Source organism: Rhododendron vialii, chromosome 8a (genome assembly GCF_030253575.1).
Source record: "Rhododendron vialii isolate Sample 1 chromosome 8a, ASM3025357v1".
Lineage (NCBI taxonomy): Eukaryota > Viridiplantae > Streptophyta > Magnoliopsida > Ericales > Ericaceae > Rhododendron > Rhododendron vialii.
The window spans coordinates 4,592,241-4,609,788 of record NC_080564.1 but is presented as its reverse complement, the minus strand read 5'-3'; the positions used below and the strand labels follow the sequence as shown (position 1 = coordinate 4,609,788).

The 17,548-nt window shown below is 38.9% G+C and overlaps 3 protein-coding genes across 13 annotated transcripts; all 3 read right to left on the bottom strand.

Annotated features, from left to right (window-relative positions):
• Positions 1-582: 582 nt before the first annotated feature.
• On the bottom strand, positions 583-4,385 carry LOC131336119 (transcription termination factor MTERF5, chloroplastic-like). 4 transcript variants are annotated; one of them, XM_058371808.1, is made up of 4 exons: positions 4,084-4,385; positions 3,060-3,109; positions 2,800-2,910; positions 583-2,080 (listed from the first exon to the last, which is right to left on the bottom strand). In XM_058371808.1, exons 1-4 carry the CDS (start codon positions 4,158-4,160, stop codon positions 966-968), a joined length of 1,353 nt encoding a protein of 450 aa, XP_058227791.1. In that variant the 5' UTR covers positions 4,161-4,385; the 3' UTR covers positions 583-965. The 4 variants fall into 4 exon arrangements, with proteins under 4 accessions (XP_058227791.1, XP_058227790.1, XP_058227792.1 ...); XM_058371807.1 differs by having other exon boundaries at positions 2,695-2,901; XM_058371809.1 differs by having other exon boundaries at positions 2,800-2,901.
• Positions 4,386-5,480: 1,095 nt separating this feature from the next.
• On the bottom strand, positions 5,481-10,549 carry LOC131336118 (transcription termination factor MTERF5, chloroplastic-like). Of its 4 annotated transcripts, none has more exons than XM_058371802.1 (4): positions 10,280-10,549; positions 7,825-7,874; positions 7,453-7,674; positions 5,481-7,073 (listed from the first exon to the last, which is right to left on the bottom strand). In XM_058371802.1, exons 1-4 carry the CDS (start codon positions 10,354-10,356, stop codon positions 5,956-5,958), a joined length of 1,467 nt encoding a protein of 488 aa, XP_058227785.1. In that variant the 5' UTR covers positions 10,357-10,549; the 3' UTR covers positions 5,481-5,955. The 4 variants fall into 4 exon arrangements, with proteins under 4 accessions (XP_058227785.1, XP_058227786.1, XP_058227787.1 ...); XM_058371803.1 differs by having other exon boundaries at positions 7,459-7,674; positions 10,280-10,492; XM_058371804.1 differs by having other exon boundaries at positions 5,481-7,075; positions 7,464-7,674; positions 10,280-10,492.
• On the bottom strand, positions 5,481-16,573 carry LOC131336117 (transcription termination factor MTERF5, chloroplastic-like). Of its 5 annotated transcripts, none has more exons than XR_009202748.1 (5): positions 16,226-16,571; positions 14,246-14,295; positions 13,892-14,113; positions 12,145-13,492; positions 5,481-5,714 (listed from the first exon to the last, which is right to left on the bottom strand). XR_009202748.1 is itself a non-coding variant. In XM_058371800.1 (5 exons), exons 1-5 carry the CDS (start codon positions 16,318-16,320, stop codon positions 12,512-12,514), a joined length of 1,236 nt encoding a protein of 411 aa, XP_058227783.1. In that variant the 5' UTR covers positions 16,321-16,571; the 3' UTR covers positions 12,396-12,511. The 5 variants fall into 5 exon arrangements, 4 of the variants coding, with proteins under 4 accessions (XP_058227782.1, XP_058227780.1, XP_058227781.1 ...); XM_058371800.1 differs by lacking the exon at positions 5,481-5,714 and having other exon boundaries at positions 12,396-12,522; positions 12,635-13,492; XM_058371799.1 differs by lacking the exon at positions 5,481-5,714 and having other exon boundaries at positions 11,952-13,492; positions 13,892-14,095; positions 16,226-16,573.
• Between the last annotated feature and the right edge of the window lie 975 nt (positions 16,574-17,548).

The following is a 17,548-nucleotide window of genomic DNA, read 5'->3' as shown; positions in this document are numbered from 1 at the left end:
GTTTTTCCACATCGAAAATATTTGGCATATATATCTCAAAAGAAATTTATAGTAGATACCAACCGATATTTGCGCCAAAATAAAATTTTACTTCTAGGATATCAAATGTACTCAAAACAATATGCTTCACTTAAATTAATTTTTTACATGCGACACTTAGCAAGACAAAAAAAAATTAACGATTCAAATCAAATAAACAACCTCTAACTTGCTTGGGAGTTTTTTTTGGCTTTTTGAGTTGTCTTTATTCAAAATTTTCCCGCATCTATGAGTTTTGCATCAAACTTTTGTAGATTATTAATTTGTCAATTAAATACTATATACTGTAAAAATGTCACGCTAAAATGATACGCCACGTCCTCATACAAGCAACCTCATAAAGAATAACCTGTCAGCAACCTAATCGTAATTGATTTTCTCACCTTGTAAGTTGTAACACAATCCACATTTACGTACCATGGTCTTTACAGTTAAAACATCACTTCCAGGAGTAACGATTTCAATGATAATATTGAGTTCCGGACACCACAAAAAGCACCAAAACTGCAACGATATGAGGAGTTACAATGCAAGGGTCTCGAATGTCCATATGAAAGGGGCATTCATCTAGCATTGCAATGCTATCAAAATGAAGCAAATACTAACAGACCTTTCGAAAACCGAAAAGAAACAAGAAAAGAAATGAGTTTGCTATACACTTTTAAGGAAAAAACGTGAACGATTAAAAGCCCAAAAGGCCTTTACTCGCGGAAAATGTTAAATATCTCCTTCGATGAAATTTCCGTGCGAAATTACACAACCAACATTCATCCACTCTTTGTCATTAAATTCATACTACGACAACAAAGAAATGTCCTGAGTCCGATAGTTTCATAGTTCTAAATAAGGCATCGGGCCAGAGGAAATCACAAACCTCCAGTTGAATCACCTGTGATGAACAGAAACATCTTGTAATAGGAACAGTTTCATCCAGCATTTTTCTCCATTTTTCGTTTCAAAAACCTATCGAAGTCATCATCCGAATGAGAGAGCAACACGTTCAGACTCAATGTTACTCCACTTGCCACCATAGTTGCATACCTAGGTTTAATCCTCACATCCAAACTGTACCCAAAATACTGAGGAAATTTAACCAGATCAGATTTCGGGTAGCACATTGTCAAAAAAAACTCCCACTTGGGTCTCATGTTATCCGACAAGCTTAGAGTATACAGAGCTCCATAAGTGGAAATCATTTGTGCAATATCCGCAGTACAGAATCCCCTCTCCAAGAAAAACGCCGTCACAGGTTTCAAAGTGGCCTCAATGTTTAGACCAAAAGTTTGCGGATATTTGTGGAGAAGACTGCCAACATCAACCCCAAGAGAATGGAAGTACTGAGCTGTAGCCTTTATGTTCACCGTACTATGACCTATGATCTGTGGGCCACGCGTTAGAACCTTACCCAGGTTTTCGGCTGGAAGCCCCAATTCATAAAGAAGATTAATAGTTGATTCCAAGTTCTGCCTGCTATAAGTGAGAAGCGCAGGGAATCGGCTAATTGCCTTTGTCCACTGTTTCTTGTCCATGCCTAAGTTCTCTAAATATGTCATAGTGGGTATTAAGTTTTCTGACAGACTGAGTCCACAGAGTTGGGGCCTTTTGCTGAGAATGGTGGGGATATAGGATTTGGGTACCCCAAGATCAAGTAGGAATTCAACCAAAGGCTTAATTTTCCCATCCAAACTGTAGTAAGCAAAGTTAGGAAACTTCCGTGTCACTTCTTTGATCACCTCCATTTCCATGCCAATTTCAGTGAGGTAGATAATATGTGGAGGAGGCTTCCCAGTGGAACCGTCGTCAGTCAATCTAGCCAAGGCTCTTAACTTCTTAGACTTGAGGGTGGTAATAGGGGCTGGAACCGGCACAACCGATCCTTCTTCTAAAGGCGAAACTGATAAATTTTCTATTGATCTTTCTTCAATGGGTGGATTAGGAAAATTTTCAACTACATCCACCAGAATGTCTCCATACTCCTTGTAGAGGGTTTCAAGGTATGGATTTAAAGCATCCCTGATCTCAAGAGTTGTAAGCTCTTGCCCTGAAAGGTCAAAAGAAATCAGATAAGCTAGGCAATAAACAGGGTCGTCCCTGGGCTAATACCAATGAAGCCATTGATTGGGAGATTTAGTGATAGGTCCACTATAGACATTTTATAAGCCCACAAGTCCCCCTAATAGTTTTGTAAAGCCACAAGTCCACACAATCTAAACCCTAGGGTAACCTATGAAAGTGCCTAAAACCCTAAACCCTATAAAAGTGCCTAAACCACTAAAATCCTATAATAGGAAAGTGCACCCTAAAACCCTATAAAAGTGCCTAAACCCTAGGGTACCCTATACTACAATAAAAAAGTGCATCCTAAAATCTTATGAAAGTGCCTAAACCCTAGGGTACCCTACTCTACTCTACGGTACCCTAAAATGGACTTGAGACCTTACAAAATTAACAGGTGGACTTATGGGCTTATGAAGTTCACATAATGGACCTAAGACTAATTTTCTAATCCTTTTTTCCTTTTATGTAAGGAGGCCCCATACATGAACTTGGGATGGGCCGCCTTAATCTCAGGGACTGCCCTGGTAATAAAGCTTAAAAGAAAATAAACATGAACATGGCGTGCTTCAAGGAAAGCCATGATGCTTGCACTCGAACCTACTAGATACCGATTTTTATGAACTGAATGAAGTCTTGAAACAAGGTGATTAATAAATAGAGCTGATTTGCTGATAGTTCTTGCTGCAACCGCCTTGCTCAAACCTTGTTTCTTCAAAAACAAGGTCAATACAGCCTTGGCTTCTTCTTTTTCTGCTACCACCAAATTTGCTGGGCCGCCTCCTAAGCTGGGCAACTCAGCGTTACCTGAGTGAGCTGCCATTTTAGCAAAAAAAAAATCTAAAGTTGTTAGACAAGAAATGAATGAATGGAATAACAATGGTGAGCTTCTTATTGGAGGTAGGGAATTAGGTGGCTCATCAGATGCCACAAGGAGAAGAATAGAAAAGAAGAGAATTGCTCACAAAACTTAGCACGGCAGAAGAACAGTTTCTTGGGAAAATTGACTTGAGTCCTGTTATGATATTAAAACAAAATTTTAGTATTGTTAACTTGGAAATAGAAATGGGTGAAACACTAAAAGAACTCCAAGATATTTATTTTTGTAGCTACTATTAGGATTTGGCAAAAGTGATAGGAGTATTTCTTTTTGGTACAAGCAAAAGTGACATGCTTCCTTGTTCCGGGCTACCAAATAGGTAAAGTTGCTATCGAATCATGGACACGTTCAATACTCAATAGTAGCCAACATTGTACAAGCTAAGGTCATATGACAAAAATCTAAAGCATGCTCATCCATAAGCGTTGTGGCAAACAACTGAAACACTCTACATAATTGAGTGCTAGCAGTAGCAGAATACTTAACTAAAGAATTGATCACTAGGAAAATAAATCAGTGAAACACACAAGGACTATAACCTATACCTATACCAATTCAAGTTTAAGTGGCTGTCTCAAGATATATTCGAAAAACACTTGCTTTTAGTCCCACTTTTTTTTGAACTGTGCTTATAGTCCCACTGATTGCGGTCCTTTTTCTCAATCCCTCTCTATTTTTTTCCCTGCTAATGCACGAGCCAGCTTGCACACGCATGTACAATCCCTTCCAAAGCTACCGTTTTCACATGCTTATGCATGGGGTGAGGTGGCCTCAAAGTTACTAGCAAGAAAGTTGAACCTGAGACCTTTAGGAGGAGCAAACCCTACGTCCCTAACCTTCACCACCAGCCAACTACTTGTTTGATTCTTCCACCGAGTTTATCATTGCACCAGCAAAATCAGATAGGAAGCATTTACAAATCCCAAAAGTTTATCATCGGAATGCTCAAAAGTGCAAGAAGTATGATTCTTTTTGGTAATAGCAAGGATTAAACCATAAACATACTGAATGTACATATGCACAAAACTCATGTTCAACTACTGTGAATCTACAAAGTAATACAACAGTAGATACATGACCCATGTACGAGAATGACAAGAAATTGAGACCTGGGTATGAAAAAAGCTGCTCCTGCTCCTGGTAGAGATGAAAGGTCGGAGGACCTTACGGCAGGGAAAGCTTGCATTTTTTTTTCCCCAGTAGATTAGTGGTTTACGCGAATCATTGTTTAGGAAGCAGCATAATGAGTGCGGCTAGGGTTTGATTTGGTATGGTTATGGAGGGAACAGGGTAAGAGAGAGAAGAGGAAATTCTGAGGGGTTGGAGTTGATTTGGAGATTGGATATGGTGGCTCTTTTTGCTCAGAAGAGACACCAGCCGCTCACGTGGAAGAGAGACGGTTGTTCTGAAAATGCGAATTGATTTCTACGCTTCTTTTTAATATATTCACACTTTTTTTTTTTTTTTTGTCTTTATCAGCTTAAATTTGCTGTTTTGTCCTTTTTCAATACACTTCGTTCAAGGATAATATCACGAATTCATGTGAAAAAATGGAGCGTAAAAATCATTTTCTTTTTTTCCTAGGTAAAAAGACATACCGAAAATGATATGAAACCGACCATGGAAAATGGTATGGGAACCGACCATAGCAACACCGACCGTTAAGTGGGGCCCAGGATTGGGTTCTGCACAGACGATCCAAGCCGTTCAATAAATTTATAAGAAAACCGAGTGAGCCCATGAAAAATTTACTTAATCTAATACGTGTAGGTGCTGGATCAAATCTTTTAATTTTTCATTCAAATTCTTCTTAAAAAAATTATTGAACGGTTCGAATCATCTGTACAAAACCCAAAGTGGGCCTTGCATGACCTTCAGTGCACTTTAGTCATGCCCGTAATCGGGTTGAAAAAATACGGAGGAGTAACGATTCCGAAAATATTAAACATTGGCCGATGATCCTCCGGCCTGCGGCAATAACGAGCATGTTTACTTGTTTAGTGCATGATGCAGACATGATTTTCCCCACCAAATAATTTTAATATGACCCACCTCGGGTCTCACGAAGATGATTTAAATTGCTCTTTATTTTTAAAATATGTTTTTACAAATTTCTGCAAAATATATATTTTTTTGATGGGCAATTTCTGCAAAATATTAACTCTATTGGATACCGGTAAGATTTTTTTTTCCAGAATTTGTAAAGAGAAATTGAGCTAATTTTTGAAAGAGATCTTACCGGTATCCGATTGAGCTAATTTTATTTTTTTTGCAAGAACCCGTAAAATAACATTTGAATAATATTGAACGATTTTGATCATTTTCATGGGAACCAAGCTGGGTACTACAAAAATCATATGTGCATAATATGTGCACAATGTATGGGCACATAAAAAAACTGATATTGCTCGGAGTCGATGTTTTTTTATGAGACGGTAAAATCATCCCAGTCATACTAAAACAAAAATAAATTACAACTAAAACAAAATAAAACAGAAAAAGAAAGTAAAAGCAACATTAAATTGTTCTTATTAACATTTGAAGAATATCAAAACAATTTATTTATACAACAGATACAATTAAAACTAAGCTGGTCCTTGAAATGATACTGATGAACAACAACGAAATGCCCCGAGCCTGATAATCTCTGGTTCTAAGTAATTCATCAGTGATAAAGCCTAACCAATAACTTTACTGGGATTTTGGACCAGAGGCTATAACAAAACTGGGATTGAATCACCTGTGATGAACAGAAAAAGCTTGGAATCGAACCAGATTCATCCGACATTTTCCTTCCTTTTTTCATTTCAAAACCATATCCAACTTCTTCTTCTTTTTTTGTGTTTGATCTGCAAAACTTATCCAACTCACCATTCGAAAGATAGAGAAACCGTTTCAGAGTAAACGTCACACCGCTTTCCCTCATAAACATCCGGTCGAACCACCTGTGATGAACAGAATAATCTTGTAACGGAAAAGTTTCATCCAACATGTTTCTCCATTTTTTGTTTCAAAACCTCATCCAAGTCAGCATCCGAAAGACGGAGTAACCGATGCAGAGACAACGTTACTCCACTTTCCCTCATTATTGCATACCTACGTTTAATCCTTAGCTCCAAACTGTACCCAAAATACTGAGGAAATTTAACCAGATCAGATTTCGGGTAGCACATTGTCGAAAAAAACTCCCACTTGGGCATAATATTGTTTGACAAGCTAAAAGTATACAGACTTCCAAACCTGGAAATCATTGATGCTATATCCGAAGTACTGAATCCTCTCTCCAAGAAAAACTCCATCAAAGGTTTCAAATGGGTCTCGATGTTTAGAGCAAAAATTGTCGGATGTCTGTAGAGAAGACTGCCAACATCAACCCCAAGCGAATGGAAATACTTTGCTCTAGCCTTTAGAGTCTCCACACTCAAACCTAAGATCTGCGGACCACGCGTTAGAACCTTACCCAGGTTTTCAGCTGGAAGCCCCAATTCATAAAGCAGATCAATACTTGATTCCAACTTCTGCCTGCTACAAGTGAGAAGTGCAGGGAATCGACGAATTGCCTTTATCAACTGTTTCTTGTCCATGCCCAAGTTCTTTAAATACGTCAAAGTGGGTATTAATAATTTTTCTGTCTCACGGACTCCACATAGATGGGGCCTTTTGCTGAGAATGGTGGGGATATCGGATTTAGGTATCCCAAGATCAAGTAGGACTTCAACCACAGGTTTAATTTTCCTATCCAAGCTGTAGTAAGCAAAGGAAGGAAACTTGCTTGTCACTTCTTTGATCACCTCAATTTCCATGCCAAGTGCTGTGAGGTAGATAATATGTGGAGGTGGCTTCCCAGTGAGACCGTCGTCAGTCAATCTCGCCAAGGCTTTTAACTTCTTGGAGTTGAGGGTGGTAATAGGGGCTGAAACTGGCACAACCGGTTCTTCTTCCAAAGACGGGATTGATAAATTTTCTGCCGATCTTTCTTCAGTGGCTGGATTTGGAAAATTTTCAACTACATCTACTAGAATGTCTCCAAACTCCTCGTAGAGGGTTTCAAGGTATGGATTTAAAGCATTCCTGATCTCAAGAGTTGTAAGCTCTTGCCCTGAAGGTCAAAAGAAATAAGATAAGATAGGAAATAAAAGGGTTGTCCCCGGGCTAATGCCAAAGAAGCCATTGCTTAAGTCCCCAACCGTGGTCTAAAAAAATAGGGCCCAAAAAAAGTTCAAATCTGAAAATTAAAAATATTTCTAGAACGATAAATGAAATAGACTGTAGCCCAAGGGCCCAAATCTAATTCAACGGTTTCAATTTACTCTACATCGTAATTTAAGCAGGTAGGGGCATTGAAATCCGTATATGTAAGGAGGGCCCTTATACGAACTTAGGATAGTGCCCCTTAATCTCAGGGACTGCAATAGTAATAAAGATTTAAAAAATGAACATAAAAAGGCGTGCTTAAGGAAAGCAATGATCCGTTATACTTGAACCTCCCAGATACCGATTTTTATGAACAGAATGAAGCCTTGAAACAAGGTGATCGATAAAAAGTCCTGATTTGTCGACAGTTATTGCTGCAACCGCATTGCTCAAACCTCGTTTCTTCAAAAACAAGGTCAATACAGCCTTGGCTTCTTCCTTCTCCGCAACTAATGGATTTGCAGGTGCAACTATTAAGTTGTGCAACCCTGCGTTACCCGATTCAGCTGACATTTAGCAAAACAAATGTTGCAAAATTGTTAGACAATATACTATTAACTAAAGGAAAAAACAATGGTGAGCGTCTTATTGGAGGTACAGAAGTAGGTAATTGTACATGCAACAAGGAGAAGAATTAAAAAGGAAGAATCGCTCACCGTATTTAGCGTGGCAGAAGAACAACTTTTTGGGAAAAGTGAGTTGAGTCCTGATACGATATCAAAACAAAAATTTAATATTTTTGACTTGGAAATAGAAACATTGAAGCACAGAAAGAACTCCCAGCCACTATTTTTGCTGCTACTGTTGTGGTGGGATCTAGCAAGAACAATATTTCTTTTCTTCTTTTTATTTACAAGCAAATGTGGCATGCTTCCTCGTTCCGTCGTATCAAACAGGAAATGTTAATAATGTATCATGGATGCTTCAATAGTAACCAATCTTATAGAAGCCTGAGGCCATATAACAACAATGTGTGCTTACTCACAAGTGTAGTGGCAAACAACTAAAACAGCTGTACGCAATTGATTGCTAGGCTGCTAGCTAAATAAAATAATTTAACAAAGAATTGATTGCTAGGAAAACAAATCGGCAAACCGCACAAGGACGGGATTACTGTACGAATTCAAGTTTAAGAAGCTACCTTTAGATATTCCAAAAACACTTGCTCATAGTCCCACTGATGGCAGTTCTTTTTCTCAATCCCTTGTTATCTTGTATTTCAAAAACATCCACCTCAACTAGTTCCTCGGAACATCCAGTTCCCCCCACACCAAGGGCCCATGCGTACCGAATAATTACTGGAGATAGAGCTGGGCGGCCTGACCAAGTGCTTAATGAATCCAAACCCATGGCACAATTTACCAGCTGGCCAACCCCTTGAGTTTACTTGCCTATCTTTTGGCTCAAACATACAAAACGTACGTGGGTTCGACTTTGTGATCTATGTCACTCACTGCATTTGTTTTTCAGCCCAATCATTATAAAATCCAAACACTAGATTTACCTAGGTATGGAATTTGGCCCGTCGAGCACCAGCCAAATTCACACAATATGGTTTCAAGGCCTCATTATGTTTCACAGTTTGTGATAATCAGCAACCATAATACTGTAGACATTCATGTGACCTCCTCCGGCGAATTTGCTATTGCATCATGACAATCAGATAGGAAATCATTTACAGACCCTAAACATTATCATCATAATACTCACAAGTGCAAGAACTATGATTCTTTTGGTATAGCAACAGATAATCATCTCTCTCACCCTTTTTTCGGTAATGCACGGTTTCCGGAGCATCTTGCGTGCACCTCAGACTAATCCCTACAGCCCTTCACATTGCTGTTTCCCACGCTTACACATGAGGACACATTAGACAAATCCTCCAGTCCCTTCCGTAGTTGTTTCACACTCTTATATATAAGGGGAGGTGACCTAAGAGTTCCTAGCAAGGGCAATCGCACCTTATGAGTGGGGAAACCCCAAGTTCCAAGAATTTCATTACCATGCCAATCGCCAATCAACGGCAGAATGGTAAATTGCTCAAGTGGACTCTTGGGCATTTTCATTCCCATAGTTTTGTTTCTTGCTCTAAAAATGAAGAAAGACTTAACAGGAATCGCCGGTTGGTAGTTGGTACGACCAAGAAAGGCACGAGAGTCTTGGGGCATTGCTTGGCCAAGTTAAGTAAAGACTGGCTACGACCAAACTAAACAATAAACATGAAAACTTGCCTATTAATATCACTAAAAAACAATGTCTACTTTTTATTCATACCCGAGTCGATACTCTAATTCCCTTGGGCTAAATAATAATAACTGGAGATAGCCCTTTGTGGCAGTGAGGGCCTAAGGGGATCAAGTGCTTCACAGATCTGAACCCAAGGCTCAACCTACCATTTGGCTAACCCCTTGCGATACTCATTGCCTTTGTTTTTCTACTCAATCATATTGAAATCCAAATACTAAATTTATCCTGGGTGTGTGAATTTCGTCAGTCGAGCAGCATTCAATTTTGACAAATATGCCTATAAGGCCTCGTTGTTTTTTTGCAATTTATGACGATCGACAACAATAGTACTGTACACATTCACATGCCCTCGTCCAGAATTTTATTTCCTGGTAATGCAGAAGCCAGCTTGCACATGCGTGTAACTAATCCTACAACCCCTCCCAAAGCTACCATGAAACACACTGTTGCATGGGGTGAGGTGGCCTCAAGAGTTACTAGCAAGAAAGTTGAACATTAGACCTTTAGAGGAGCAAACCCTATGTCTATGTCCCTAACCTTCACCACCAGCCAACTCCTAGTTGATTCTTCTACCGAGTTTATCATTGCACCAGCACAATCAGATAGGAAAGCATTTACAAATCCCAAACGTTAATCATCAGAATGCTCACAAGTCCAACAAGTATGATTCTTTTTGGTAATAGCAAGGACACAAGTCCAAGAAGTATGATTCTTTTTGGTAATAGCAAGGATTAATCATCACAATATATTCCATAAACATACTGAATGTATATACACAAAACTCATGTTCAACTACTGCGAATCTATACAGCTATACAACAGTAGATACATGACCCATGTACGAGAATGACAAGAAATTGAGACCTGGGTATGAAAAAAGCTGCTCCTGCTCCTGGTAGAGATGAAAGGTCGGAGGACCTTATGGCAGGGAAAGTTTGCATATTTTTTCCAGTAGATTAGTGCTTTGCGCGAATCGTTGTTGTACGAAGCAGTATAATGAGTGCTGCTAGGGTTTAATTTGGTGTGGTTATGGAGGGAACTGGGGAAGAAAGAGGAGGAAATTCTGAGGGGTTTGAGGTTTTTTTTTTTGATAATAGGGGTTTGAGTTGATTTGGAGATTGGATATGGTGGGTCTCTTTTTGAAGACACCAGCAGCTCTTTTTTATTTATTTTTATTTATTTATTTATTTTTATTTATTTATTTTGTTTTGGGTAAATTTCACTGACCTCCCCTGTGGTTTTTGAAAAATACAGAGACCTCCCCTCAGGTTTCTGAAAATGCACTGCTCTCCCTTGCTTTTTAAACTATTTCCTAGATTCCCCCTCCCCTTACTTTCTGTCACTATAACTCACGGAAAATGGCGATGTCACCATACTTGCAATTGTAAAGTTCCATATCACCTTCACTGAGTTCACTCTCACTCCTCCAACTACAAACCCACCAAAAAGGACCAGATTTGGTCCAGCTTCACTCGAACATTTCGAAGGTAATTTTTTTTTTTTTTTTGAAATGACTTTGAAGGTAATCTAAACTCTATTTCTAATGAAATTTAGAAGATGCATTTTTTTTATTTGAAAAAAGATGCGCGCTAACTTCTTCTCTTTTTTAAAAAAAAATTTGGAAAAGAAGCAATGGAATCAAACTAATTTTATCTGGAAAAGATGCACACCAATGAATGAAAGCACAGCAATGGAATGTAAAAGATGAGGGGAAAATGACGGCCCATGACGTGTTTTGATAATTAATACCCGCCAAAGACATGCTGAAAACATTTATTAATGCTCAAAATGTCCTTGACAGATATTAATTATCAAAACACGTCATTGGTCGTTATTTTCCCAAAGACGAGTCAATAGCAATTGTTACATAATCCAATACATTAGACATAACTCACAAGTCTTTACATAAGCCCATCTCCATAAGCCACAAGTGTTTGCTTAAACCCACTACATAAACCATAAACCAAAAGAGATAATCCAAACCACGTCATATAATCATAAACCTTCTCTACCGCAATATCCACAAAAAGTTGCTCAGTAGAGTATCCTAAGCAAGTAAGCATCCCACATGTGCAACTACATAAAACTCCTTGTAAGGATCTTAAGTGAGGTCCTTAAGTGTGGACCTCTATTTTCCGATCAAATTTCGATAATCCGAACCGTTCAATATGTTCAGAACGTGATTTTAAGTATTTTCGCAAAAAATCAGCAGAAAAATATGATCGAAAAGTGCTTGATTTGAACAATTTTTTATTAAACCGTTCAATAAAAACTGCTCGGATGAAACTCTTACCAGTCATAATTTTTATTGATTTCATGCGGGAACCGTTAAAATCCACTCCACGTTCTGATCACATTGAGCGGTTCAGATTATCAAAATTCGATCGGAATCTATGAGGTCCGCACTTAAACTAAGTAAGGGATCCGTGCAACTATATTCTTAGTTGTAAGAAACCTCAGGGAAGGTAAGTGAAATTTACCCTTTTGTTTTACTCCTATTTTGTTTTGTTGTAGAGGTTGTAATTTGTTACAATTGTTTCAATATAGTAATTGGGATGAATTTTATATACCGTCTAAAAAAACAATACAAAGGTGACCCCCACCCATATTGGCAGCATCCCTCGTATCTTGTCGGGTGATTCAAAAATATAATCAAAAGTCGTTACAACAACGAATAGACAAAGCTTTGTATTGGACCACAGGCTTCAACAAAACCGGGATTGAATCACCTGCAATGAACAGACAAAGCTTGGAATCGAAACAGATTCATCCGACATTTTCCATCATTTTTCGTTTCAAAACCATATCACCCTTCTTCTTTTGTCTTGTCTGCAAACCTTATCCAACTCAACATTCGAAAGACAGAGAAACCGTTTCAGAGTCGACATTACTCCGCTTTCCCTCGTAAACCTCTAGTTGAACCCCCCGTGATGAACAGAAAAATCTTGCAATCTTGTAGTAATCCATTTCATCCAACATGTTTGTTCATTTTTTGTTTCAAAACCTTGTCCAAGTCGCCATCTGAAAGATAGAGTAACCGACCCAGAGACAACGTTACTTCACTTTCCCTCATTGTTGCATACCTGGGTTTAATCCTCAGCTCCAAACTGTACACAAAATACTGAGGGACTTTAACCAGATCAGATTTCGGGTAGCACATGGTCAAAAAAAACTCCCACTTGGGCATAATGTTGTTTGACAAGCTAAAAGTACACAGACTTCCAAACCCGGAAATCATTGATGCTATATCCGCAGTACTGAATCCTTTCTCCAAGAAAAACTCTGTCAAAGGTTTCAAATGGGTCTCAATGTTTAGACCAAAAATTGTCGGATATCTGTAGAGAAGACTGCCAACATCAACCCCAATAGAATGGAAGTACTTCGCTCTAGCCTTTAGAGTCTCCCCACTATAACCTAAGATCTGCGGACCACGCGTTAGAACCTTACCCAGGTGTTCGGCTGGAAGCCCCAATTCATAAAGCAGATCAATAGTTGATTCCAACTTCTGCCTGCTACAAGTGAGAAGCGCAGGGAATCGACAAATTGCCTTTGTCAACTGTTTCTTGTCCATGCCCAAGTTCTTTAAATACGTAATAGTGGGTATTAATAATTTTTCCGTCTGACGGATTCCACATAGATGGGGCCTTTTGCTGAGAATGGTGGGGATATCGGATTTAGGTATCCCAAGATCAAGTAGGACTTCAACCACAGGTTTAATTTTCCTATCCAAGCTATAGTAAGCAAAGGAAGGAAACTTGCTTGTCACTTCTTCGATCACCTCAATTTCCATGCCAAGTGCTGTGAGGTAGATAATATGTGGAGGCGGCTTCCCAGTGAGACCGTCGTCAGTCAATCTTGCCAAGGCTTTTAACTTCTTGGAGTTGAGGGTGGTAATAGGGGCTGAAACCGGTTCTTCTTCCAAAGACGGGATTGATAAATTTTCTGTTGATCTTTCTTCAGTGGCTGGATTTGGAAAGTTTTCAACTACATCTACCAGAATGTCTCCAAACTCCTCGTAGAGGGTTTCAAGGTATGGATTTAAAGCGTCCCTGATCTCAAGAGTTGTAAGCTCTTGCCCTGAAAGATCAAAAGAAATAAGATAAGCTAGGCAATAAAAAGGGTCGTCCCTGGGCTAATGCGAGTAATGCCAAAGAAGCCATTGCTTAAGGCCCCAACTGTGGTCTAAAAAATATGGTGCGGAAAAATTTAGAATCCTGAATGAAAGTTGATATTAAAAATATTTCTCGTTCGATAAATGATATAGACTGCAGCTCAAGGGCCCAAATCTGATTCAACAGTTTCAATTTACTCTAGATTGTCATTTAAGCGGGTACGGGCTTTGAAATCCGTTCATAGAAGGAGGGCCCATCTACAAACTTGGGATAGGGCCCCTTAATCTCGGACTGCAATGCTAATAAAGATAAAAAATAGGAACATAAAAATGGCGTGCTTAAGGAAAGCAATGATCCATTGTACTTGAACCTCCCGGATACCGATTTTTATGAACAGAATGAATCCTTGAAACAAGGTGATCGATAAAAAGTGCAGATTTGTCGACAGTTCTTGCTGCAACCGCATTGCTCAAACCTTGTTTCTTCAAAAACAAGGTCAAAACAGCCTTGGCTTCTTCCTTCTCCGTAACTAATGGATTTGCAGGCGCAAATATTAAGTTGTGCAACCCTGCGTTACCCGATTCAGCTGCCATTTAGCAAAATTATTAGACAAGATATTAACTAAAGGAAAAACAATGGTGAGCTTCTTATTGGAGGTACAGAAGTAGGTAATTGTACATGCAACAAGGAGAAGAATTAAAAAGGAAGAATCGCTCACCATATTTTGCACGGCAGAAGAACAATTTATTGGGAAAAGTGAGTTGAGTCCTGATACGATATCAAAACAAAAATTTAGTATTTTCAACTTGGAAATAGAAACAGTGAAGCACAGAAAGAACTCCAAGCCAATACTTTCGCTGCTACTGTTGTATTGGGATCTCGCAAGAACAATATTTCTTCCTTTTTTTTTTTTTTTAATGACAAGCGAATGTGGCATGCTTCCTCGTTCCGTCATATCAAACAGGTGATGTTAATAATGTATCATGGATGCTTTAATAGTAGCAAATCTTATACAAGCCTGAGGCCATATAACAACAAAGTGTGCTTATTTACAAGTGCAGTGGCAAACAACTGAAACAGCTGTACGTAATTGAACAAAGAATTGATTGCTAGGAAAACAAAACTGCATACCGCACAAGGACTGGATTACAGTACGAAATCAAGTTTAAGAAGCTACCTTCAGATACTCCAAAAACACTTGCTCATAGTCCCACTGACTGCAGTTCTTTTTCTGAATCCCTTGTTATCTTGTATTTCAAAAACATCCACCTCAACTGGTTCCTTGGGAACATCCAATGCCCCCCAAACCCAGGGCCCATGCGTACCGAATAATTACTAGAGATAGAGCTGTGCGGCCCTAAGGGGACCAAGTGCTTCATGGATCCGAACCCATCGCACAATTTACCAGCTGGCCCCAACCCCTTGAGTTTACTCACCTATCTTTTTGCTCAAACATACAAAACATATGTGGATTCGACTTTGTGATCTATGGCTCAACCTACTACTAGGCTAACCCCAGGGGTCACTCACTGCATTTGTTTTTAAGCCATCAAAATGCCTGGACATACTCTATGAGAAACATGCCTGGAGCACAGCTACCATGCTCGCTCCAAATGCCAGAATAAGTGCTGTAATCACAAAATGTATAACAAATTTCTTGGGCGACTTCGTCAATGGTAGACTGCTCTGCTTTCCTTTCACTTGTTCAGTCCTTTTGTTCACACAGAATGCTTCACATGCCCACTATCATATTTATTTACCCTAGGTGCGTGAATTTGGCCAGTCGAGCACCAAACAAATTCACACAATATGGTTTCAAGGCCTTATTATGTTTCACAGTTTGTGATAATCAGCAACCATAATACTGTAGACATTCATGTGACCTCCTCTAGTAAATTTGCCATTGCATCATGACAATCAGATAGGAAAGCATTTACAGACCCTAAACATTATCATCAGAATACTCAGAAGATCCATGATTCTTTTGGCATAGCAACGGATAATCCTCTCTGTCTCTCTCCCACCCTTTTTTTCCGGTAGTGCACAGTTTCCCGAGAATCTTGCGCACACCTCAGACTAATCCCTACAGCCCTTGACATTGTTGTTTCCCACGCTTACGCATGAGGATACATTAGACAAATCCTCTGTCCCTTCCGCAGTCATTTCACACTCTTATAGTCTTATATATGAGGTGAGGTGACCTAAGGGTTCCTAGCAAGGGCAATTGAACCTTATGAGTGGGGAAACCCCAAGTCCAAGGCTTTCATTACCATGCCAATCAACGGGAGAATGGTAAATTGCTCAAGTGGGCTCTTGGGCGTTTTTCATACCCGTAGTTCTGCTTCTTGCTCTAAACATGAAGAAAGACTTGACAGGAATCGCCGGTCGGTAAGACCAAGAAAGGCACGGGAGTCTTGGGGCACTGCTTGGGCCAAGCTAAGTAAAGACTGGCTACGACGAAACTAAACAATAAACATGAAAACTTCCCTACTAATATCACTAAAAAAACAATTTCTACTTTTTATTTCATACCCGATTCGACACTCTAGTTCCCTTGGGCTAAATAATCATCTAGCATGTATATACAAAAAAAACTCATGTGTTTCACGAAGCATGATAGGTACTATGAACCTATATACGAATACTCCTACAACAATAGATACATGACCCAAGTATGATTATCGCAAGAAATCGAGACCTGGGTCTGAAAAAGGCTGCTCCTGGTAGAGAGGAAAGCTCGGAGGACCTTATGGCTGGGAAAGCTTGCATTTTTCCAGTAGATACATGACCCATGTTTTTCGGTAATCTTTGTTTGAGAAGCAGTACAGTGTGCGTGCGTGAATCTGCGTCTAGGGTTGAATCTTGTTTGCTTTTTTTTGGAGGGAAAAAAGAGGGGAAAGTGAGGAGGGATTTTCTGAGGGGTTGGAGTTGATTTGGAGATTGGGTATGTCGGGCTCAGATGTCAGCTACTGAGTGAGAATCGTGGGGCATAGCGAAGCAAGTTGAAGAAAGGTTTTGCTCTTTTGGTTGACGGTCAGTTGTTCGAGTTAGTTTATACATATCTCAACTATTAATAATTTCGTGGGAAAAAAAAAAAAACTATTAATAATTATTTCTCTAATGGTCCAGGACAGTCCGTATGAATAAGACACTTAATCAGTGTAACTTAACAAATTATTTTTCAATTCGGCGAAAGACAGACCATGCGAATAGGTAATTCACAAAAAAATCGCTACCTCCGTCTCATAAATATTTGACATTTTCAAGAATACGTGTTATTTTTAAATTGCACGTCTTTCAATCCATAATGTTTATGCGATTTTTTGAACTTTGTTTAATAAAACAAACTATTATTATTTATCAAACAACATCTATATTACTTATAAAAAACATTATGGATTACAAGATATAGCTAATTTTTTCAGAGGGCTGAAAATAATAAAAGTGCTAAACATACCGAGGGAGTACAGAATCAAGCCTTGATCAATTAGACTGAGAGTAAACCCACCCACCAATTGAATAAACAACTGTTTGGAAAGAAGCGAAAAGGATTTCGTTCCGTTTGTTTGGTTCTCAAAGAAAGATTAGGGCAAATTTTTAAAAAAATGCAACTTTCCCTCTAATTTCTCTTTTAACTTTTCTCCAAATTTCCTTCATAATTATTTCCCCTTATTTTTCCATTTATTTCCTCGAAACATACCCTAAATAATTTGTCCTAAGTCACGCAACCCATTTTACCAAATTAATAATAAGCAAATGCTACGACCACACATACTTTTCACGCACAAATAGCATTTGCATGCAAAGGTGTACGGTTGTAGCATTTCTCGTTACTTAGACAAATGAAGAATATCAAGAGTTTTATCATATTTGATTTTCACCGAGGCAGAATCTCATTAAAACGAAAATATATGAAATAATAAAACAAACATTGATGGTAATACCATAGCGTTATTGTCTCTCTACTCAATCGGTTTGGTTTGTTTCATTAGTTTTCTCGATTATCAACACAGAGATCGCA